The sequence below is a fragment of the Diabrotica virgifera genome, chromosome 9 (genome assembly GCF_917563875.1).
Source record: "Diabrotica virgifera virgifera chromosome 9, PGI_DIABVI_V3a".
In the NCBI taxonomy this organism is placed as follows: Eukaryota; Metazoa; Arthropoda; class Insecta; order Coleoptera; family Chrysomelidae; genus Diabrotica; species Diabrotica virgifera.
In genome coordinates, this window is record NC_065451.1 from 111,310,394 (window position 1) to 111,335,979 (window position 25,586).

The 25,586-nt window shown below is 33.6% G+C and overlaps 1 protein-coding gene across 1 annotated transcript in view; it reads right to left on the reverse strand.

Annotated features, from left to right (window-relative positions):
• Positions 1–18: 18 nt before the first annotated feature.
• LOC126892422 (heterogeneous nuclear ribonucleoprotein C) overlaps positions 19–25,586 on the reverse strand; it is a 2,215,671-nt gene continuing 2,190,103 nt past the window's right edge. The window contains exon 10 of the mRNA XM_050661951.1: positions 19–25,574. Coding sequence (XP_050517908.1) covers positions 25,227–25,574 — 348 coding nt within the window. The 3' untranslated portion in view covers positions 19–25,226. The remainder of the gene's footprint in view (positions 25,575–25,586) is intronic.

Here is a 25,586-nt window from a genome sequence, read left to right on the forward strand (position 1 = left end):
TTAAAAAAAAACAACAACTATGATGGAGGACATATATTACCAATGATTAGTACATAATAAGAGTACTTTTACTTACATAGACGTACATAACATCATCAGCAACACTACTAAAATGAAAGCTCTATAGTTATGTCATTTAAAAGGCAGATTTTATACTTTCTTTTCAATGATTGTATGACAAGAGAACTTTTGGTCACGCTGCATACATTAATCTCTCATTCTATTATTTTCAACACAATATAATTAAGTTATATATAAAAATAATATTAGTATAATAAACAGTATAATACAAAACTAAGCAAGGGCATTAAATATTCTGGAAACGGTTGTATACCGTACTTATATTCCCTTTTATATCTTTATGGTCAGATGTCAAACCCTCTTCTCAGTAGTAAAATAGGTTGTCTGGAAATGTGTACATACTACATAAAAGCTTAAACATTTGTTACATCGGAAGTGACGCTCATTTCAACGTCCTTTACGACATTATGTTAAACTACAATGATAATATAATTTTGTAAAACTTATCAGGAGCAATAGATCAAAGTTGATTTAATATAAGTTTACTATATTTAAGTTTACTCTATTATTAATTTTAGAGTTGTGAGTAATTTTGTGAAGTGGGGTCAAAAACCCCACTCCATTTTTATACCAGGCATCAATATTTTTTATAAAATTCTAATAGTCTAAGATCAAAAACTAGGTCGACCTTAACCCATCATACCGGAGGAAATATTTTTTTATTAAATTTCATACATAGACAAATACGACTTGCATGGGTTGCCTATCGAAATATGGTTATAGTTATCCTTAAGGGCGCGTTCGGTTTGAAACCAACATTTCAAGCAGATTTTCGTGACATTTTTTTGGAACATTTTTTTTTATATTTTCGTGACAAGCACATTTTTTTTGGAAGAGTGGTAGAATTATTTTATCAGAAATTAAATAAGCATATTAAGTACAATTTGAAGAATATTCAAAAAAAATTCATGGAAAAATATTCAAACATAAGTCAACGGTGGCAATTTTTTAAAGACATCTAAAAAAATGGATTCTGCGGTGGCCATCACAACTAACTATTAGATCATGCGAAACAAAAAATTCAAAAAGATTTCATCAGCTTATGAGTTTCTCTAGGTAACGTTGTCGAGATTTTTAGTTTAAACTATTTTCGCCTTTTTGGTATCACTCAGAAATCAAAACATCGAATTTTTTCAACAAAAGGGTGAAAAGTAAAATATTTATAATTGTTAAACAAAAAATAAGCAAAAAGTAAAAGATATCTTGACAGTATTACCTAACGAAATGTCTAAAGAAAATATATGCACAATTTTTGGTAGATCCCTCCAGTAGTTTTGAGTTACAATGTCCTCCGCCTTAAAAAAAGCAGTTTTGAGAAAAGTGCGTTTTGTATTGTCAACTTTTATTTTCAATTTATTTTTGTTCGTCAAATCGTAAAGTAATGCACACCTTAATATGTTTTTGAACCCCGGAGTAGTTTACAAAAGAGAATGGAAACAGCTGTTTAGCTTTCAGAGAGTATTCTTGAAGTTATGTCCTCCTCCTCTATCTGTTCTCCTTCGTATGGATATAGTGGCGTCATGTAAGTCGTTTGACTATTTTCGTCCAGTTCTCTCTCTCTTGCGCGTGTTGTTTTGCTTCGGAGAATAAGTAACCGGTCATGTCCTTTATTTGGTCCGATCATCGTAATGGAGATCTTCCTCTGGATCTTCTGCCCTGTACGTTGCCTTCAACTATCATTCGATCCACGCCTTCTCTTCTTCTAGTTATATGTCTAAAATATCTCAGTATATTTTGGTTGATAGTTGTGCTGAGTCTAGTTTTTATGTTAAGTTTGGCTAATATTGAATTATTTATGCGATGTGCGGTCCATGGTATGCGCAACATTCTCCGGTATGTGCCATTATATATAAATGCCATTATACGTTTTGAATCTGCTTTTTTGATGGTCCAAGTCTCTGAAGCGTAGGTGGCGATAGGAAATATTAACGCTCGGACAAGACGTAATTTTGTGTTTTTTGTAATGTCAGTATTCTTCCATATTTTTGTGAGTTTGGCTGTTGCCGATCTGGCCATTATGATGCGCCTACGAATCTCGTCTTCACATCCTCCACTGTTAGTAATAACGGAGCCTAAGTAATTAAATTGTTTGACCACTTCGTAACCTGCCAAATCTCTTATCTCCGGTTGGTTGTTTCTGATTCTATCGATGATCATTACTTTGGTTTTCTGTATATGTATTTTCAAACCATATTCCGTACTCACCGTTCCTAGCCTATTCATAATTTCTTCCAGTTCTTCTGGTGAAGACGCCAATGTAACAGTGTCATCAGCATAACGTAGGTTTTTTAGTTTTCTTCCTTCTATCGTTGCTCCACCTTGCCATTCCTCAAAAACTTGACGAATAATGTGTTCACTATATATATTGAATAGAATGGGGGATATTATACATCCCTGCCGAACTCCAGATTTTAATTTGAAGTTTTTCGAAACCACATTATTAACTCTTACATTAGCGGTGTTATTTACATAAAGTGCTTGTAATAGATAGATTAGATGTTCTGGCGTACCCATTTCTCTAAGTATATGCCACATTTTGTCCCATTTTACGTTATCGAAAGCCTTGGAGTAGTCAACAAAGCACAAATATGTTTCTATGTTAAACTCTCGAGATTTTTCGATAATTTGACGAATACTAAGAATGTGTTCTCTTGTTCCCCTACCTGGGACGAATGCGCATTATTCTTGGGGAATTTGCGGTAAGAGAATGGATTTTAATCTTTCATTGATTATTGTTAGAAGTACTTTGCTCGCGTGAGATATCAACGCTACTGTACGGTAATTACTGCAATCTGTCGGAGAACCTTTTTTGTATATGGGAATAAACGTGAGTTTACCCCAGTCATTTGGCCACTTTCCGGTATTCCAGACCGCATTGCAAATTTTAAGCATTATTTCCGTCCCTAATTCTCCCATTTCTTTGAGTATTTCAACTGTTATTCCATCCTCTCGTTGTGCTTTTCTACATTTTAGCTTTTTTATTGCCTGAAGTTATGTATTTTGATTTAAAATGATAAAAAGAATCGAAAATTTCAAAATTTTCAAACTAATAAAAAAATATTTGTTTAGCAAGTTTCACCCATTTCTTTACCGATCAAATTTTATTAAAACTAGAAGTTTAAAACATATAAAATAGGTCTATGAAGTATTGCATACGTGTTAACATTCATGGCAACCGGGGAAGCAGTGTAAACAAGTAAGCAAATGTAGGTGATTGCACCGATCTCTTTACCAGTCAAAACATATATAAAATCAAAGATTATTAAAGATTCTTAAATATTATCAAATAATTAAATTTTAATAACAAAGGCGATGATATAGTGTTGAATATCCATATGTACCTTCGACTCGCTTTGCAGCAGGTTCGCGCCAGTGCGCTTGAGCGTAGTGAGAAACTTTCAACAGCTGTTCCCATTTTCTTTTGTAAATTTCTCCACGATTCAAAAACATATTCCGGTGCGTATCACTGACAAAAAGAAGTTGATAATAAAGTTGACAAAATATTAAAGGCATTTTTCTCAAAATTGGATTTTTCAAAGGCGGTGGACATTGTAACTCAAAAATTACTTGAACGATCCACCGGAAATTTTGTATATTATATTTTCTTTAGTCATTTAGCCAGGTAACGATGTTGAGATATTTTTTGTTTTATGAAAGATAAAGTTTTTCAATCCTAATAGTAACATTAATAATATTGAAAAATATTAAAAATATTGCTAAACGATTTTTAAATTGAAAACTTATTGGTATATTTCCCTGGTGACACCTCCAAGGCTTCTACAATTTGCAAGCCAAATGGATGCTGCAGTGAAGACAAAAGGGAAGGAATTCTACACTATGCAATTCACAACCCCCGTCTGCAGCTTGGTAAAGTTCCAACGGAAAATGCACCTAGTTACTCCACGGAGTAATACTACTATAAAATAAAAAATAAAAATATAAAAATGTATACCATTTTTATTCAGTTGCAATGCGAGGCCAAAAATGTCTTAATTTTCACTTAGATTAGAGAACGCAATCAGCACTCTTATCGACGATTTCACCTCTTGTTAGAGGCTCTTCAGAGAATGCATAGGTTGCTTTTCTCTAATCCAGTAAATTTTTCGACATATATTAGTCCCACACTGCAACTAAGGTGAATGGATTAGGTGACTAGCGTCATCTGGCAATAGAAAGATAAAGTTTTTCAGTCCTAATAGCAACATTAATAATATTGAAAAATATTAAAAATATTACTAAAAGATTTTTAAATTGAAAACTTATTGGTATATTTCCCTGGTGACACCTCCAAGGCTTCTACAATTTGCAAGCCAAATGGATGCTGCAGTGAAGACAAAAGGGAAGGAATTCTACACCATGCAATTCACAACCACGTCTGAAGCTTGGTAAAGTTCCAACGGAAAATGCACCTAGTTACTCCACGGAGTAATACTACTATAAAATAGAAAATAAAAAAATGGTATACATTTCTATTTTTTGTTTCACCCATTTTGCAAAAAAATTGTTGTTTTGACTTCTGAGTGATACCAAAAAGTCAAAAATTAATAAAACTAAAAAACTAGACAGCGTTACATCGAGTAACTTACACGTTAATAAAATATTTTTGAATTTTTTGTTTCTTCACATGATGCAATGATAAGTTCTGATGTCCTACGCAAAATCCATTTTTTTTGTGGTGTCTTTAAAAATTTGCCACCGATGGTTTATTTTTCAATAAGTTTCTTTGAATTTTTAAATACTTTAAAAATACTTTAAAAAAAACTTAACAAATATGTCCTTGAAATGTTGATTTCAAACTCTACTCTCCCCTTGAGGATGGCTATGACAATGACATGAGGCAACCCATGCAAGTCGTATTTGTCTATCTATGAAATTTATTTAAAAAAATATTTCATCCAGTAAGAATGTCGACGTAGATTCGAATCCCGTACTATAATGACTGACCATTTCATGGCATAATTAAAACATTCAATTTATTTTGACTTCTTCGTTTTCTGCTATAAGTACGCTATTCCGTTAGTTATAAAGACAATAAATATTCAAACTTCTACTCATCACATAGAAACCACAACTAGCATTTGATATATTTTCTACTTAAGATAACGAATAAATATTTTCGTATATTTTATGCCCCTGTTTACAAAAAAATTAGACTAAATAGTACTTTTTACAAACAGCATTACGATAAAAATGTTACAAGAGAAATTAGTATTAATATATATTCATTCCGAGATTTTCTGTAGTTTCAAATATATTATAAAGTTAGAAACAAAAATTTCACTTACGCGACAAAAGTTAGAGTTTGATAAAAATTAAAAAATGGATGACTGATAACGCAGTTGTTTAAATAAATAATATGCAACTCTTATATACAACTGCATATAAACCTAATACTAGAACTGGTATGACATTTTGAAGAATGCACACCAGAAAATTGATACATCACGAAAATATCATCATGACAACTACCTTAATAAGAAAAATAAGGAGATATTTATATTCAATATGTTTAATATAATAAACTTGCGTGCATAGAAATCGAACCCACTTTAAACTTTTTAATTGAATTACGATTATTTCTGAAACTCACTACTTCTATCAAAAAAGGGATACACTTGCACCAAAAAGGGTTGCACCAACAAACATTAAGCTTAATACGTACCTTAAGCCTAAATATAAATGTAAATCCTTATGCTGGTGCCATTCTAGCGTCTAATGACCTTAATTATATTATCGCATTATTTGACATAATTCTAATGCAAATAATATGAAAATTAACGGTATTAGATGCTAGTGTTGGTGCAACCAGACATTAAACGCTTTAATATGAGTATAAATTCGTCATGGATTGCTTATCCCTTATAAGTGTAGCAACCGATAGACGGAAAAGTATTAATTTGATGTTTACAACGATAACAAGAAATTTATCAAAATTTGTTGTTACAATTTATCAAAATTTATCAAAATTTGCCTTTGCAACTAAAAATTGCATATTGTTCGTTTTTAATAATTAATTAGTGTTCAAGTGTATGTAATTTTAATGGATACTACACCAGAAAAGCCGCCCAAGTTATTGCACTAATAGAAAACAGACTTACAGCAAGCTGTTTCTGTACAACTGGCTGTACTATGACACGCGCAGCGGTCATATCCAGTAAAGAAGAGTATTCCAAAAAATACTGTATCCTTTCGTAGACGACCTGAATCAGGTAGAAAGCGATTTAAAATTGCTTGTGATGAGCACATTATTGTGTCGACAATATTAATAAACCACCACCTTAATGTCTTTCAAGTACAACAACGCTCCGTGAAGTAAGAGAAGTGGTTACTAGTCAGTGGACAGACGAAGCATGGAGGAAAATAATGTGCTCCTATAGTATCTGTGATTGGTCAAAAACTTACTGCAGCTCATCATCAAGCACGCCTGTGTTTTGCACGAGATCATCTGAACTGGACGTTGGAAAAATGGGAATCTGTTCTGCTCTCACACGCGACGAGAATATGCTTCTATGATAGCGACCGAAGAAGGAAAGTGTACCGAACACGAAGAGAGCGATTTGCAGGATGCTGCATTGAAGACCGCAGTCCTTATGGAGATGGTTCCTGCATGATCTAAAGTGTAATTTCTATGGGGACACGAAACGACCTTGTTTTTATTTGTAGGGTAACCGTAACCGTCTTCATGAGAGAGGAGGTTTAACGGGTGCTAAATACATCGAGGAGATTTTAGCAATGCATGTGGTAATTCACGTTAACTACATACATACATTGGAGACGAATTTATTTTTATGCACGACAATGCAAGGCCGTATACTTCAAGAATAGTTCAAGATTACATTGCCGGAGTCGGTTTTAGGGTCATGTAATCGCCAGCGTGCAGTCCAGACCTCAGTCCAATAGAACATATATGGAAAAAGCTAAAACAAAGAATTCGAACTAGACTTCATACCCCAAACTCGATCCCAGAGCTTATTGTCGCAGTAGAAGGAGAGTCGCTTAACATCCTACAAGAAACAATAGCGAACTTGGTTAGATTTATGTCTAATCGTATGAAAGAAGTTATTAATGCAAATAAAGATCTAACTCATTACAAAACATTAACTGTTAAATTTTTAATTGTCAAACACCCTTTTTATGTTAGCACTAAAAAGGGTTAATTTGCTTGATGCATTAGTTTTACAACGTTAAACATAAGAAGTCGAAATAAATTTTCATAAGTGTATACTCATACAAAATATTTGGTGGCCATCTTGAACAAGCGCCACTTGGCTGATACCACGTACTTAAATCGTTCATTTAGTAACACAGTACTATTGACGCCACGTATGCGTCATCGGCACCTTTGATAAAACCTTCGTGACGCTACTCAAGCATCATGAGCAGTAAACATTTTAAAGCATACTAAATTATCTTTCAAACAGTATATCCCTTTTTTGATCCAAGTAATAATCAAACTGAAAAAAATTTAGTTCAAGTCAAAAGTTTAAAGTGGACCGATTTCCATGCACTTTAGTTTAGGTACATGTTTACAGTAATGAGAAAATGTATTAAATCCAAGTAAGAACATTCTAAGAAGCCCTAAGTTACGAACTTACCATTACTAAAAGTAACCCGTTCTTTTGTAACATTCCTATGCATTTCATAACATAATTGATTTAAAATCTACAAACAAAACAATAAAACAGTATACTTTCTAATAATTTTTTAAAGGTTTACCATCAAAACTAAACAATTTGGTCTTGCATAATTCTAAAATGTTTAAAATTTATAATAAATATTTTATACTGCAATAATAATCGAGTACATGCCTAAAACTTTAACAGACAATCCTTGAAAATAAATGATTTAGATTTATTCGTTTATGGGGTTATAATGTTTATATTCATTTTATTTATTTAAATATGTGATATTTTGTAACTGTAAAGGATAACATTATTGTATTTATTTTTAAAACATTGCTTTTTATAACAATGGTCTACCCAGGCGTTTATTAAGAAATAGAAGTAAGTCACGATAATTCAGATACAATTAGTGTCTCTTTGTAAAGACAATGGGCCCGGATACCTCAGGCCGTAGCGGGACGAGTTGAGTTCACTCCCAAAATATGAATATTACCTGACTCCCTAAAAAGTAATGTTTGAATTCACTCCCAGGCCATTATAAGCCGTCATTAGTATAAGTAATTATTATACCTTAAAATCTGGACACTGTTGACAAATCATTCGTTTAAAAGTACTTATGTCTTATTGTCACTTCCATGTTTGTCACTCTGTGACAAATATGGAAGTGTTGCGAAGGATGCAGAAACAAAAAGAACTTTACTATTAAAAAGCGCAAACTGCAATACTTGGGACATATAATGAGGGGACAAAAGTACCAGCTACTACAATTAATTATTCAGGGAAAAATAATAGGTAAAAGATCCATTGGCAGAAGAAAACATTTATGGTTGAAGAATTTAAGAGATTGGTACAAGTGCAGCAGCTGCCCATTATTTAGATCTACGGTATCAAAAATACGCATAGCACTGATGATAGCCAAACTTCGGAACGAGGACGGCACCTGAAGAAGAAGATGTCTTATTGGACGTTCTTGCAACATACATCTAATACATCTAGTACTACATACATCTAATTGGGATGATTTTTAAAAATGCAACTTTGTGACAATTCAAGAAAACAAACTTTCATTGTTATGTCCTTGTTAATATTTGGTCACTAAAGTTTCATTGAATAGGCACATACATTAGAGTAAACATGAAATTGCTCTAACTTTATAACATAATGAAGTTGCATTTTTATATTTTCGAAGAATGAAAACGAGAGGAATACAATGCTCGTTTTTGAAACCGTGAACAGTAAATATTTAAAAAAATCTTAGACAATATTCAAAAGTGCTCTCAATATAAAATGTCGATATTTTTCTTAAATCCAAAAAATTTCTTTCACACGAGAACATGATTATACAGTAAAACCTGTCAGTAACGGCCACTAAAAATGAACGAACTATTGCCCGATATAGAAAGGTGGCCGGTATTTCCAGTTGGTGTAGTCTACAAATACATAAAAGGTAATTGGAACTTTGTTTATTTTATTATTAAAAGCAAATATAATTCTATATATGAACGGACTCTACTAATACTACGAAAAAAAAGGGGATGTTGAAAAATTTTTTCAATTCACTGTTATTTTTTTATAATGTCCTTTGATAATTTGAGTTTTTACAACCCATATTTTTCGGTCAACTTTTGTAATCCGTACTTATAAATAATGACAAACATTTCCTCTTTTATGACATTTTATGACCACTACACCGACCCTAATCATTTAATCCCTTTTTAGGTAGGTACAATAGGTATTATATAGTACTGGGAATTTCTATCAACAAGTTGACAAAAATATTTGGCCGACATTAACAGGTAAATTTCTATAAAATGTGCTTTAAAAATATGTGATTATTTGGCCGCGTCCGTATTATAAAGGTGGCCGTAAATACCAGATAATAAATAAGGGAATCTACATATAATTTGTTTGGTGAATTTTGAAATTGGCCGTTAGTACAGGTGGCCGATTTTGACAGGTGGCCGGTAACACAGGTTTTACTGTATGATTATTATCGTCATTTTTTAGAAGAAAACGTTCCCCTCTTTAGTTTTTATTTCTTCAGAATTTAATAACGTATGGAATTCACTAATGTTTTTAGGAAGTTTAGGTGCAATTTGAGACCTAGCAACATACACGTTATCCTAATTTTGTGAATGTCTAAAGTAGTAATAGTGTCACATTGGGATTCTCTCACCTCATTTCTGATTAAACAACTTTGTTTTGCCGAGATATTTTCAACTGCTTTAATTTTTATTAAATTACTTAAAGTTTGTCTGTTAAGAAAATCTTCAGGTATTTTATCATGGTTGTGATTTAAACACAATTCTGTCACTTCGACACTGTCTCATTTAGTTTAATTTTAGATATGGATATGTAGAAATATGTAGGTTGCAGGTTATTAAAATATATTTATTTCTATATAGTTATTTTTATGAATAAAAGTACTATTTGGCAACAATGTTTAAATTTCAGAAAAATAATATCCTTTATTGTAAAATCGCTAGGGAGTGAATTCAAATAGTGTCGGGAGTGAACTCGACTAATAAAATAACTACCTGCTCAAGACGGGAGTGAACTCAAAGGTGCCCGCCGTAGCATGTCTGGCCCCAGGTCGACTCAGTTTGAATAAAAATTAGTACCTTGGGTAAAACCAGGGGTAATAATTTCCGGTTGAAGCGTAGCACTGGTCCTGTTACCTTTCTTGTATACCGTAGGCCCTAGAGATACTAGAATACCCTGCTATAATCCCAAAGCCGCGTTAGCGGTATAATACGGGAGACTATTATTAATATTATTTGTAAAGACAATGACGTCGACTTTGCTAACTAACAAGACCTTACTCAACACACACACTATACATTACACTATACTAAATTTACAATCAAGATGCAGTAGAAATAAACAAACCAACACACGTTAAATGCTACTAGGAGCACTCCCGAATCATAATTTACAATGTATATACATACATTGTAAATCCCAAATCATGATTTCCAAAGTTTATATGTACATTGTAAATTATGACTCGGGAGTGCTTCTAGTAGCATCTAACGTGTCTTGGTTCGTTTATTTCTACTGCATCTTGATTGTAAATTTAGTATAGGTACCTGATTGTAAAATCCACTGTACCATGCCAATGACCATTAGTTGTCGAGGCATTAAGCTAAATAAAAAAAAGTATCAAAATAAATGCAAAAAAGTGAAACGACACTGAAATTTGTAATGAAAGTTGCAAGTAATGTACTTATTGTACAGTCACAGTATTAAAAACAAACAGTAGTGACACTCTCGTCGCGCGTCGGCATCTTTGAAGTTTTTGAAGTCTCGTCTTGTAGAGGCAGTCATATTCTTATCTCTCATCTGAGGCGAAAAGTTACGACCAATAAAAAAATATTTCTGGTAATCAGAATTACTAAAAGCCCTATTGTAGAAATTAGACTTAGAGTTAGAAATATTAGACGAATTAAATAGGTCAAATAAATTATTCTCCAATCTTTGAATGTTCACAGTAGTTCCAACAGCTTCAAGAGGCAACATATTAAAATGAATGTACAAGGTTAAACCAACAGCAACTGTGCTACTACGCACCTGAGTTGCTAGTCAAACCTTCAACTTCAAGATTTGAAAGTATGCTGAAGCGCAGTGGGTTATGCGACTTTTCGCCACAATCTGTATGCGTGGAAAAAATGGGTGACTTCATCAAGGTCGCAGAGTTTTAACTGTTTGTTATATATACTGACGACACTAATTAGATTACAGTTGGCTTAAAACAATAACTAAATTATTTTGTACTATATAACATAAATATAGAGGAACTATACATGTTACAATGGATACGTCTACTACAAAAAAACCATATAGTGAACTAGAACAATAATATGAAGCTCTGAATAATCTCAGGAAAATGACAATTTTAAAAATACTACCCAAATTGATGCGGAAAATAGGATTTATTACTTCAATTCATAAGAAGAAAGAGATCGAATAATTGTGATAACTACATGAAAATTAGTACATCCACATTCAACAAATTATACGCAAAAGTTATCAAAACTTAATTGAAAAGGAATACAATCAACAAGTAGCTGAGAAACAATTTAGTTCCGACGAGAACGTTCGTGTGTACATCACTGTGAACATAGAAAGAAGCCTGTACCTAACCTTCATAGATCAAACAAAAGCATGTAAAGTGCACCATTAGAAAAATTGTAGTTGAACGAACTACGAATTGTAGTTGAACAAAGTAATGGAATGAACTCATATAAAAAAGATCTTAATAAATGCCACCAATGTCTGGGGATGGGGATTCCAGTTAATAACAGAAACTTTATATATGTTGCAATTTGCAAATGACCGGCTTATCTTTACCCAACATCAATCATAAATTAGCTCTGAATTGTCCATTGTTGAACATGAGCTTCTTCCAGATATTTCCATCTTCTTCTGTTCTGCGCCTTTGCTATCCAATTGATCACAATTCTTTTGAGGTCGTCGGTCTATCGCGTTGAGGGTCTTCTTCGGCTGCGCTTGCATGTCCGTGGCCTCCACTCAAGCATTTTTCTATTCTTGAGACAGCTAAGCCATATTTGTCATGTGTCATGTATTCTGTGAGCAGGAAAGTACGAGAGGAGTACTAAAAATATCTGTGAAAATAAGGGAAGAAAATATACCTAATTTTGGGCGAAGAGTTCAACGACGTTATTGATGGTTGTGATGACTACAAATAGCTCAGAGCAACTGTAAACAAACAAGGAACAGAAAGGTAAGCGATTAGGGAAAGAATATCGCAAGAAAGGAGAGCAGTAAACAGATTGAGTAGTATATGGAGGCAAAAAACATAAGTGAAGGAAGAAAAGGTAACGTCTAAGAGTACAATGCGATGAAGATTAAGAAAAAATGTTGAACGATTCACTGCTATGGAATGTCAAAACGGTCATACATAATATCCAGACAAAAGAGAGTGAGAATCAAAAGAATAACGGAAATGATCGGTGTCGATGAGACAATGGTGCCAGTGCCAGACGTAAAAAAGCTGCAGACAGTTAAAGTGGTATTTAGATTGGAGAAAGAAGGACTAACGAAGGCAGCATGGAATTGAAAACCCACCCCACCGAAAGATAAAATATCGATCACCAGTTGGAGAACTACAATTGGAAAAGCAATGAGTGCGAGGAACATGGATGAGGTTATGTGTTGGGTTATAAATGCGTAGAAAAATTTTCGAATATACAGTAAACGTTAAAATAAAAAAGTGAAAAATCTTACCCAAATGATAATATTATGTATGAGCTATTTTAATATAGACGATGAAATATTCTTGAATCCATAAACTTTTGTAAAAGGTAACATTGCTGTATCTTTATTCTGTACCTATTTTACTCGATATTTTTGTAAAAGCTTCGTCTCCTTAATTTACTTCTTGGAGATCTTTCGATCTGTTTAATTCTGAAGCTGCCTCTGGTTATTTTCCTGGGAGGTAGATTGCCAACTATCATTTCATCTTTTAGGTCGCCTTCCGGGGGTCTTGAACCAGGCGGGTTGTTTTCTAGGACAATTTTTGGGAGTCTATGCTCATCCATTCGTCTTACATGGTTGTACCAAATCCTTTTACGCTGCCTTCCCCATCTTACAATATTTGAATTTTGCATTGCTCTCTAATGTTTGTATTTCTCATCCTATCTCTTCTGGTTTTTCATACTATTGTTCTTAGGGTTTTCATTTCGACAACCCTTAGCATCTGTTTCGTTTTGTTGGTGTATTCGCGCATTTATGTGCCATATGTCATAATCGGAAGTATGCAATTCTTGTAGATTATAATTTTACTATCTGTGCGCATATATGGAATTGACCAGACTATCTCCCGTAGACATCCTGACGATGCGGATGCTTTGTTGATCTGATTCCTCAGGTCCTTTACCGGGTCGTGGGTTCTTAATATATCTATGCCCACATATCTGAATTGCATCACCTGTTCTATGGGGTTGTTCTCAACGACTAAATTACATCTAAGCGGATCTTTTGCTATTGTCATACATTTAGTTTTGTTGGTAGAAATGTTCATATTTAGTTGAAGCCTTATTTGAAAGGACTGAAAGAGCTGTCTTTGAAGATCATCTTCTAAAGCAATAAATATCTTGTAAAAGCAATAAATAAAATTACATAAATAAAATTTTAGAAATAAAAAATATTATTAAAACCTAATTTTTTACACAAATAGCTCCTGATGTAGTTTTACCATGTTATCAATTTTATTGGATTGCCGGTTAATGTTTGAAACAACGGTAATAATCTTACTACTTTCTAAATTTAAATAACACCTGTAAATGTCTTCGACACCCATTTCTAAAGGTTTTCAGAATTTACAAATAAATCATTTTTCTTTGTATATGTATATGATATGTCCGTTTATTTTTTACATATAAGTATATACAGATTAAGATTGTTCTTCATTCTCTTACTACAAGAAGGTTATCACGACAATTAGTAAATTATTTTAGTTAAAGCGACAAAAATTTCATCTATTTTGCTGAAAACTTATACTTGGTTTGTTAAATGAATTAAATGTTACAAATGTCTCCAGTATCTTAAAATACGATTTTTAATAAATTATATCATCATTTTTTCTTAGTATCAAAAGGAAGGTCTTTATATTTTAGCAAAGTGATCTTGATTCAGTTAAACGATACAAAGAGACATGCAGAGGTGTTAAATGTTTATAAAGAAACTGTATCTCATTTTGCTGATAGATGAAGTTTGAAAATGATTCATAGAGTGGCAGTTTATATAGCACTATATCGGGCGATGTTTCATCGACTTCGAGAAGGCATTCGCCCGAGCATAAGACGATACACTTTTCGATTGCATGCGGGCAGCAGGCCTTGACCATTACGACAAAGACTACTAAAATACTTATATTACAATCAAGTAGTCTCTATCCAAGCTGGCGATAGTCATACTGGCAACGACCCATCAAACGTGGAGTATGAGAGGGTTGTGTTTTGTCACCCAGTCTGTTGAATCTGTACTCTGAAGATATCTTTTGTGAGGCTTTGGATGACAGAGGGAGTAAGAATAGGTGAATAATATCAGGTACGCTGACGATACAGCCATTCTTGCAGAAAATTTACAAGATATATTTCCATATATGGTACATTAGTATAGATACATTAGTAAATCTAGTCAGTGAAGCAAGTTATCGGAGAGACCTTAAAATCAATATTTCAAAGACAAAGTGGATGGTAGTTAAGATAAATTAATATAGATCAATGTCTGCTTTCTCTTAATGGAGAGGAGATAGAACGGGTAAACCATTTTTAATAACTTGGCAGCTAATTAACTGTAGATTGTGGCTCTGGTGAAGAGATAATAACCAGGATCGAAATATAACGTAGGGCGTATATGACCTGGAAACCAGTTCTATGTAACACAGTCAGTCGATGAATATTCGCAAGCATGTCTTGAAATGTTATGTGTGGTCTATCCTATTATATGGTTGTGAGACATGGACGTTAAAAACTACAATGCTAAACAAATTAGAAGCATTAGAGTTGTGGTGCTATCAACAAATACTAAAGATATCGTGGGTATCGTACACTTCCAATGAACATGTTCTTCAAATGATGAATTCAGAAAGTCTGCTCATAAATATCACAAAGAGGGGAAAACAGAATACTTCTGACATATAATAAGAGGACATTCAATCTACTTCCCTTATAATAAAAGGTAAAGTAGAGGGAAGGAGATGGATTGGTCGGAAGAAACTTTCATGGCTGCGTAATATTAGACAATGGTGTAGTTCCACAATAGAAGCATTATTTTGCGCAACAGCCGTTAGAGAAAGGTTTCAGGAAATTGTAAACATGATGACGCCAACGTCTGAATAAGGATACGACACCTAAAGAAAAAGAATATCGGGCAAAAAGAACTTAAAAGTGATCTCGTAGTCTGTCAAATTAAGCCTTCTTCAAAATCAAAATACATAAGCTGGTTTAATTTTTCTACGCTTGCTATAATGGAAAATATTAACATTTTATAGAGGGTTGCGAATTATGTACCAGACACCAGTAACCTAAACAGGACTGTTTTTTTCTTTTAAAAGTCTTATGGTGCTAACTGAGGATTGAACTACCCTGGATGAACTAATTTACTTTATTGAACTAACTTTATTTTGTTGAACTAATACCATATAAATGTATTCAGTTGATAGGTGATTACATAATTCTGCTCTAACGACAGCAAACCATCAAACCTAACTAACTCTACCGACCCACTAATGACTCAAATCTCAACGTGTTCCAATATTTATCAAATACTTCGTTATGTAAATATGTTTGTATATATATATATATATATATATATATATATATATATATATATATATATATATATATATATATATATATTTTCGTTACTGTGTCAAATGAATAATCAACCTTGTTGAGTAAGCAAACCGTGCACTTTAGCTAAGGTGTTCCACTTATTCAATTACAACAAGTATGCGTGATGTTTATTGTTATATAAATAAATATCTAACGAATACTTTAAGTTAATTTAGCGATTTCTAAAAGATCTTAATAATGAGATAAATCCTATTATAGTCTGTCTGTTTCACAGTACGACATGTTTCGGTCAAGATAGACTTGAATATAATTGAGAAGTACTGGATTCTTAGCTAAGCTTCCTATTTTAGTAGTCACTAGAAGTTTAATAGAGGAAAGACAGGTATAATATTATTCTCTGGTACAGTTCACCAAATATAGCTGAAAGTCTGAAAACGCGTGACGATCATGATGCGCATTCGTCAAACGACGGACCTCGCACTCGCACTGACATTCCAGACCGTTTGTATGTGCGTTCTCACTTCATTGTTAGCGCAGGCAATGGGAATTTCACACTTTCAGCTATATTTGGTGAACTGTACCTGCTACGACGCTCTCTATAAAACGACTTACCGAAATTCTGGAAGGCAGAGGTACGTCCATATGATGGACTCATGATTACAGTTAGTTTCTTTTACATGGGTGCACCATAAAATTTTGTAGAAAAAAAAATAATGAAAAATACCCCATTTTTGTACAAAATGAGATACAGTATTTTAAATCCAAATAGATCTTTATAATTATCTACCACGTTGTTGTTCAAAGCAAAAACTGAGGTTGTAGAAAATGGTCCAAAGAGAGATAAATTTAATTATAAGTTCTGTTATCCGATCAAAGGTTTAGTGTATTGTCTAAAACATTTCATGCCACTATTTATGATACATGGACTGATATGTAATTAGATGAAATATATGAGGAAAATTACACCTCAAAATGATATTGACAATCTCATTTTAAAGTAATCTGCTTTAAAATTTATCATATACGTTTAAATAAGCATTATACATAAGTCAAATACAATTCAGTTATTCAAAAGAGCTTCTTGTCTTACCAAGGAAGACCACAGAATAATGTGTTTCATTTTGAGAACGATTTCCACAGTTCGAAACGTAAAAATAAACATTTTTCAACTAAAATTATGGTTAATTATGGTATACTTTGAGAGAAACCAAATGTAAGAAGAACTGTAAAACGGCCTGGTAAAAGGTAAAAAGATGAAGTCAGATAATCTGAAGTACTGAAATAGGCAAACAAAGAAAATTGAGAATATATAACACAATGATAAAAAGCACACTTCTGTACGGATCTGAAATATGGTGTCTTAAAGAATATCAAATATCGAAAATAGAAGCCACAGAAATGGATGCATTAAGAAGAGCAGCTAGAAAAACGAAACTTAATAGGGTTCACAATAAACCAATAAAGGAAGAAATTGATCTAAAAGAAACTGTGACTGACTGCATAGAGAAAAAACAGCTTACATGGTGTTCAAATAATGCCAGAAGGAGGGCTACCACAGAAAGTAGCAAAATAGATACCACTTGAACACAGGAAACGAGGAAGACCAAAGAAATCGTGTATGAAAGGAGTTAGAAGATTAATGAGCGAACGAGGATTAAGAGAATAATATTGTAATGATAGGACGCGGTGGCAATTGGGCATTGGACAACGTCGCAGGAAGGCTCTAACCCGAATCTATATAAATAAGGGTAAGGCAGTAGAAACACAGGCACAGGACTGATAAGAGTGGAAGAGAATAGCAAAGACTCACGAAGACGATTATCAGAGTGCTAGGGAGTAAGAATTATTCCTTTAGAAAAGCAGACAATCTCACAAAAAGATATTTATTGGGCGGAGAGCTAACTCAAATAATCTAAATTTCATTTAAATTTAAATCTTAAAAAATAAGTTAAATAGGAATTATGAGAAAAATGGGGGAATAATGAGTCATTTTTATACTCAAGCAGCGAACGGAAAACTCATTGTTTATTACTCAGAACTGCAAATAAAACTTCTAGGAGTTACATGAAGTTTTAGTAGAAACCGTCACCAAAATATTGCGCGGGAGTGTTACTTAGAAAAACACAAACATAGTTTCTCTGGGAGTCAAAATATGTAGTTATGGAGATGTTAAAGAGAGCGTCCGAAAGCAAGCAAATAAAGTCAATTACGTGTCAGGATGTCTGAGGGTGTCATCTGGAGAAACAAATATATGAGGCTGGAAGGGAAAGTACGCATATACAAATCATGTGTAAGACCGATCATGACGTACGCGATAGAAACAAGATGTGACTCAGCAGAAACCAAGAGGATACTGAGAACATCAGAAATGAGAACGTTTAGGTCAATAACTGGGAAAACACTGAGAGACATAATACCGAACGACAGAATAAGAGATCTCTGTAACATACAAGATATATTACGGTGGGGAAGACAGAGACTACGAGAGTGGAATCAGCATGTAACGAGAATGGACAGCGAAAGAATAACCCGTATAGCCAGGGATTCGAAGCCAACAGGCAAGAGACCAATAGGAAGGCCCTTTAGAAGGTGAGATAGCTGGCAGTCATCATCACAGCTACGAATACAAGCTCAAAATTGGTAAGGAACAGGCCAAGAGGCCTATTATAAGAAGAAGTAGGAGAAGGAGAAGAAGAAGAAGAAGAAGAAGAAGAAGAAGAAGAAGATAGTTTCTCTAACTTCACTTTAGACTTGGCTTTTTTCATTATCATGAGAGGAATCAGGAATCAATTTCAGAAATCATGAGAAAAAAAGACGGAATAATATGTCGTTTCAATCCTCAAAATTTCATGGACATCGCATACCTCAAACGAAGAAGTGCTGCATAGAACAGATAAGGAAAGAGAACTTTTTAACACAGTAAAAGTTAGAAAAACATCATACCTAGGCTACGTACTGAGAAATAATTACCAATATGCTACACTAATAGAGAAAGGAAAGATCGAGGTAAAGAGAGGACTAGAAAGGAAAAGACTATCGTGGCTTAGAATCATCCGACAATGGACAGGGCTAAATTTTGAACAGCTAATAAGAACAGCTGAAGACAGAGAAGTGTTTGAAATTGTAGTAGCCAACCTCCATTAAGGAGAGGGAACTTTTGAGAAGAAGAAGATGGGATGTGAATAAGAAATTATTTGGCGATACATAACAACTAATCCAAGCAGCTTTACGTGAATAAGAATATATGTCATAGGTATAAATTAATATCTTAATTTGCGAAAAAACTGCAATTTTTTACTTTCCAGCAACTTTTTATTAATTTTTCGTCTCACAATCTTTATAGTTTAAAATAGTACTAATTATTCCAGATAAGGGTATGACGTGCATTAGGTTTTAATTATATTGCAACTATCAACTGATTTTTTTCCAGTCTCAAAAGCTCGATCGCTTAAAATTGGTCCTTAATCCCTTCGCGGACACGACTGCATATGCAGACACTTACAAAGGTAAATTACCGTCTGCATATGCAGCCGTGTCCGCGGATGGGTTAAGTGATTAATGCCCAGAAAAACCCACATCTTCATTAGCTACAAGCAACACATTTGCAGATATGTCTTTTATGGCTTGCTAATGTATTCAATCATGACAATACAGAAAAACTGAGATCAGATAACAAGGGATTAATTGATAATATATTGAAAAAGATCTATAATTGTCATTTTCAACGCTACTATTTAATATGTTATAAAAATTAATAATTGGATATTATAAATAAAACAATATTAATTTGTAACTGTAAAAATATATACAGATTTTTAAGATGGTATGCATTCGTTTATTTTTATTATCTAATTCTAGCAATATAGATAGTTCAATATTGGATGAAGGGAAGAAATATTTTTTTCAATTACATGTATTACATGTTACATGTTTTACTTGTTACATATGTATTACATTATGTAAATAAAAAATCTCAACAAGTTTAAGATATTAAACGATGTTGATAATAATAATTACTATTCACAATGTTAATAAATATGAAAAGCTGCCATGCTTCATATCTCTGTCAGGTGTATAATTACATATTTTCTGTTTAAATATATAATATTAAGATTTTTAGACTCCGAAGTATCTACTAATATTTTTAATGTGGTTTTAAAAAACAACTAAAATCACCTTCGTTTCAAATGTACATTCCTTTCTTCTCATTATTTTTTTTAAATCGTAATTTGGGTAGCGGGTGGATACTTCCCTGAGATCCCGACATGGGACAGATCACGAAAAGCAAACCTGCTCACGTGAGCTCATGGATTTTCCTAGCTACCCATCCCCGGGAAAACCATGTTTATGCCTGTAGCATTCCCATCTCCACCCGTTCCTTCCTCCACATCCAAACCAACTCGCAAATACGTACTAGCCAAGCGTAGCGTTTTCATGGCTAAAAAATTCCAAAAGTTTTTTTCCAAGAAAGACGAAAATTTCTGAACTAAGGTAATGGTTGGAACTAGGTTCGAGCAGTGAGTGCTAAGAATTTTCAGAAATGATCACGCTATCACAAAGAGCGAAAAATGCATATTATTTCATCCAACGTGAAAACTTTTATATCGCACCAGAAGATGATGGAACTGGAGGAAGAGCTGAAAACAATAAAATGGGATATCATATATGCGAAATGGAAAAAATAGAAGCCCAGATTACTCTTAAATCTGAACAACTATTTTATTTTAGAGAAAGGCATACAAAATATGGTTAAAATTTACAGAATAGGCTGAGGATTGTATACTTCATTTTAAAAATGAAATGCAAGATATAACTTTAAGGTAATCTAGACATATTATGATCTACGACTCTACCCATTCGGATGAAGAAATCGAAAAATTTTATGAGGACATAAAAACAATATTACAAGTAATGGATATGGCGAAAGAAATGAGGGAGAGCGAGAGGGAAAAATGAACGAATAACCCTTTTTTGAATAATAAGCCTAAACTTAAATGGACATAACGGATATTCGTGGAATACGGGACAGCATTCGACACTACTAGCCAGCAGTTAACGCTAAAAGCGTCAATAGAATATCGAACAAATCATCGTTACATTCACATAATGCAATATATCTACAAAAATGCTACGACTAGCATAAAAATATCTCCATAAACGACACATGGACACCGTCTCTCCAAAGCTATTCATGACACTCTTATAACATACTTTAAGGCAAATTTTAACGAGTATGGTATCAACATGAATAGAGCTCAGCCATTTGAGATTCACAGACGACACTCTCCATAGAGCCCATCGTATGGACGATGCAATAATAATGGAAAAATTATAGCAGCTTTCCTTGGAGATGGGACTAAACTTCAATATAAGCCAGATGCAAATAATGATTAATCTGGTATTAAATCCTTATATTGCTGTTAATGGCAATGATATTTAGCAGACTGAAACGTATAAATACTTAATCCATTAAATTCGGTTGGGTAGAGATAACTAGGCATGTGAGCTCTCACATTGTATAGGCTTAACCTGGACAGCCTTTGCTAAATTAAACTATGTATTTAAATCGGACCCACCCATATGTCTCAAGAGAAAATCTTTTGCCAGCAGATATTACCTGTACTCACTTATGGAGCGGAAACATTAACAGTCACAAGGAAGGTAAACAATATTCATATGACTCAGACGTCTATGGAGCGCCAGAGGTTGGATGTCTCTTTGAGAGACCACGCACTGGTATATATAACAGTTGTCAAGGGTAAAATCGGACTTGGTACCTAAGTGCTATGTTTTCTCCACCTTGGTCTGCGTTGTTGAATCTTGGACAATGATACAAGCAACACAAATAACGATACAAGTATTCAAACTCTGGTGTTGCAATAAAATGCTCAGAATATCTTATATGAAGTATACGAAAAATACGGAAGTCTTGCAGAGGTTGAACAAGGAGCTTACGCTATTACAAAATAACGGAAAACACAATATTTTGGTCACATCGTAAGAAATCAAAAGTATGAACTGCTCCAACTTATAATCTAAGGCAAAATCAATAATAAAAGCGGACCAAGAAGAAGACGCAAGTCTTGGCTTGGCCGTGTTAGCACGTTGACGGACAGAACGTTTATAGAGGTCTAATTTCGATTGATGTAATGTGACACAACGTCTATAGACGACATTTTTAAAATAACGAGTTGTGACAAAAAATCAGTAGATTTTTTGACATATTACATCTACAGATGCATATGAAATGTGAGACGACATCCATGGTTGTCGTCCACATGCTTACAAAAATTTTTAAAAAACTTATTGTTTCCATAAACTATAAGCGCTAAAAGAAATTCAGCAATGTTCCTATTTTACTTTGCAAAATTGATATAGTGTCACAACACTTGCTTATATATTTGAGGCATTGTCCGTCAACGTGTTAAAAAGCTACTACAATGGATATATTAAGACCTCCATAGGAAAAACCACTAATAGAAACAAACGGACATACCAAAGATAATCTTACGTCCGGCTTTAGAAGGAATAAGCTAATAATGATCATGACGGTTTTCCGACATCGTTTCGTTTAAAGGGACACTTGTTCTAAAATATTTAACTATTCATTTTTCGTTAATTCAGATTGATGTTAACTTACTCTATACGAGTATTCTTTCTTTCCAGGGTCCCAAATTTCTGTTATCCATATACATTTTTATTTTTACGCTTATATTTTTACTTTTTAGTTTATTGATGAAAATTAGTTTGTTAATTCAACGTATTAGCGTTGTATTAGTTTTATTATATAGGTATTCTTCTTCTTCTTGTTTAATCGTTAAAATGCTTGTGCGTCCATAAAGTAACGCATAAATTAATTATTTCATAAACCTGCAACTTTAAAGAAAAATCCCGAGACAGGTCGATTTTTATTTTTAATTTCCGATTTTTTGGCATATATATCATACTAGTGACGTCATCCATTTGTGCGTGATGACGTAGTCGATGATTTTTTTAAATGAGAATAGGGGTCATGTGATAGCTCATTTGAAAGGGTATTCAATTCTCTATTCTATGATATAAACATTAATACAATTATTTATACAAGGTGTCCAAAAAAACATTTTTTAATTAAAATAATTGAGACAAAAAGAAGACATCACATGACCCCTAGTATCGACGTCACTAGTATGATGACGTCACTAGTATGATATATATTCCAAAAAATCGTAATTTAAAATAAAAATCGACCTGTCTCGGGATTTTTCCTTAAAGTCGCCGGTTTACGAAATAACGAATTTATGCGTTACTTTATGGACGCACTGTATATTATAACATCAATAAAATAGCTTAGTTTTAGTTTGTTATCCAGGCTTACACTACTCTACGCTAACTTACGTTTTATTATATTATGTTGTATGTGGTCAAAAGCTTGTGAAGAATTAGAGACACATTTATACAGTTATTCGCAAAGCTATAAAAATGGCTACTGTGTTCTAAAATATATTACATTCTGGCCTTCTAATATTCAATAATTTTATTTATAGCTTTAACCCGAAAAACTTTCCGTTACAAACTTTCCCACTTAGAATCACGTTTCCTCGAAAATCCCCGTTTTCATTATACTTATATAATTATAAGCCCTTTCTGAAAATTGTCAACAGATGCTTTGACACATATACGGAACATTGGTTCACTGACACGGGAACTTACACCCCATCTGCCAAAATTTGACCCTCATCAAATATTGAACTTAGCGAAATGAAGGGTGGAAATTAAACCAAATAATAAACAAAGGTATTATTAGGCCGGTAGTCCTTATATAGGGTAGTATAATATTAGGATAATCAAACGAGAAAATTCCAAGCAAACTTGTATTCATGAAATAATAAAAAATGTATATTATGTTTTCAAAAGGCTTCGTATATATCTTAAAACAACGCATGTTATAACCCCTTTAACAATAATGTCTTATACATTGTTTCTTTGTTTTCATGCCCACCAACCAGTGGTCCTAATATTCATGGATTGTGAGAAAGTGTTTGATATAGTCGATTAACAAGAGCTGCTTGAAGAGTTAACAGATTATAAGGCAGAACACCAAAAACCAAGATATTCTAGTTTGCACTTTTTGATGATGTCAACAATCTCGCATTCCTTGCCTATTCTACGTAGGACCTTCAAATTAGTCACACGATCCACCCACGAAATTCTCTACTCCGTATAGTAACGTAGAAATACATAGTATCTGATGATAGAGATTTTGGTATCAAGTGGTAAATCGTCAATTCTGAAAAGAGACTTCATCATTATGAACGCTGATCTCGCTTTTCCTATGTGTTGTTTTATTTCACATGAGTGGTCCCATTGGCTATTTAGGTTGGTACCAAGGTATGTGTAGCTGTCCACTCTGTCAATTGGTTGTTGGTTAACCAAAAGCTTTGTATTTAATATTTCGCGCTTACTGACTACCGTATACTTGGTTTTTTTCGTATTGCGATCAAGTCCGTGTTCTCTACTTATATCTGATATAAACGACATCATTCTTAGCAAACCATCTAGATTATCTGCAAAAACTACTGCGTCTTCGTCATATCCAATATTGTTTAGACGCATTCCGTGTTAACTAATACCCCTTTCTGTAGTTCTTCCAGGGCTTGCTCGAAGATATATTCAGAGTATAGATTAAACAACACCAGGGACAGAATGCATCCTTGCCTCGCTCCTCTATCTATGGAGACTGCCTCTGTCAATTGGTCATCCACTTTAATAATGGCAGTTTGGTTGTAATATAAATTATATATAATTCTTAAGTCTCTATCATCCAATCCCGCTTCTTTCAAGATGTTTATGAGTTTCCATTTCCTTAGATTGTCTTTAATATTTTTTGAAATACATTAAATATAAGAACCACTGCATCACAGGTAGTACAACAGGGAGTCTAGACTCCATTTTTAGAACATAATATTGCTATTTTTTATGATAAACATAGAAACTTAGTTTTTATGTCCGTTTAACTCAACTGATTGACCAGAACACATTGATATATTTATGATACATACTTAGCCTTAAAAAACTTTTTTATATTTAGATAGGTCACTTTGGTAGAATAAAGTACACACTTACTGTTACCAAGCAGGATTACTGGCCTAAAACATAGTATAATAACGATATATATTTAATTTACCCTAAGCTATCGTCAACGTTAAACTTAACGAGTCAACTAATATGGCTGCTGTTGTATTTTGTGGGCTGAAAGCCTCGTGTGGCCTTGTGGCTTCCAACCATCTCCATTTTCGGTATGTGGAGCCACAGCTGCCAAAGGTGGTGGGGATGTACCTGGTTGGGAGGAGGGTGCTGCGCTGACGATGCTCAGGGCATGCATGATACAGGTTTTTGGAGCTGTCTGGACATCCATCAGGTCGTCCAGTTCTTTATCGTTGGAGTCGGGAGTGCCTGTAAGACCATCTCGTCCGTTTACTATGAATTCGACGTCATGATCAGCGTCGTTATCTAGACCTCCGTCGCCGTTTTCTTCTTCGTCGTCTACAGCTGTTTCAGATTTGGCTTCCTGAAATTAAAA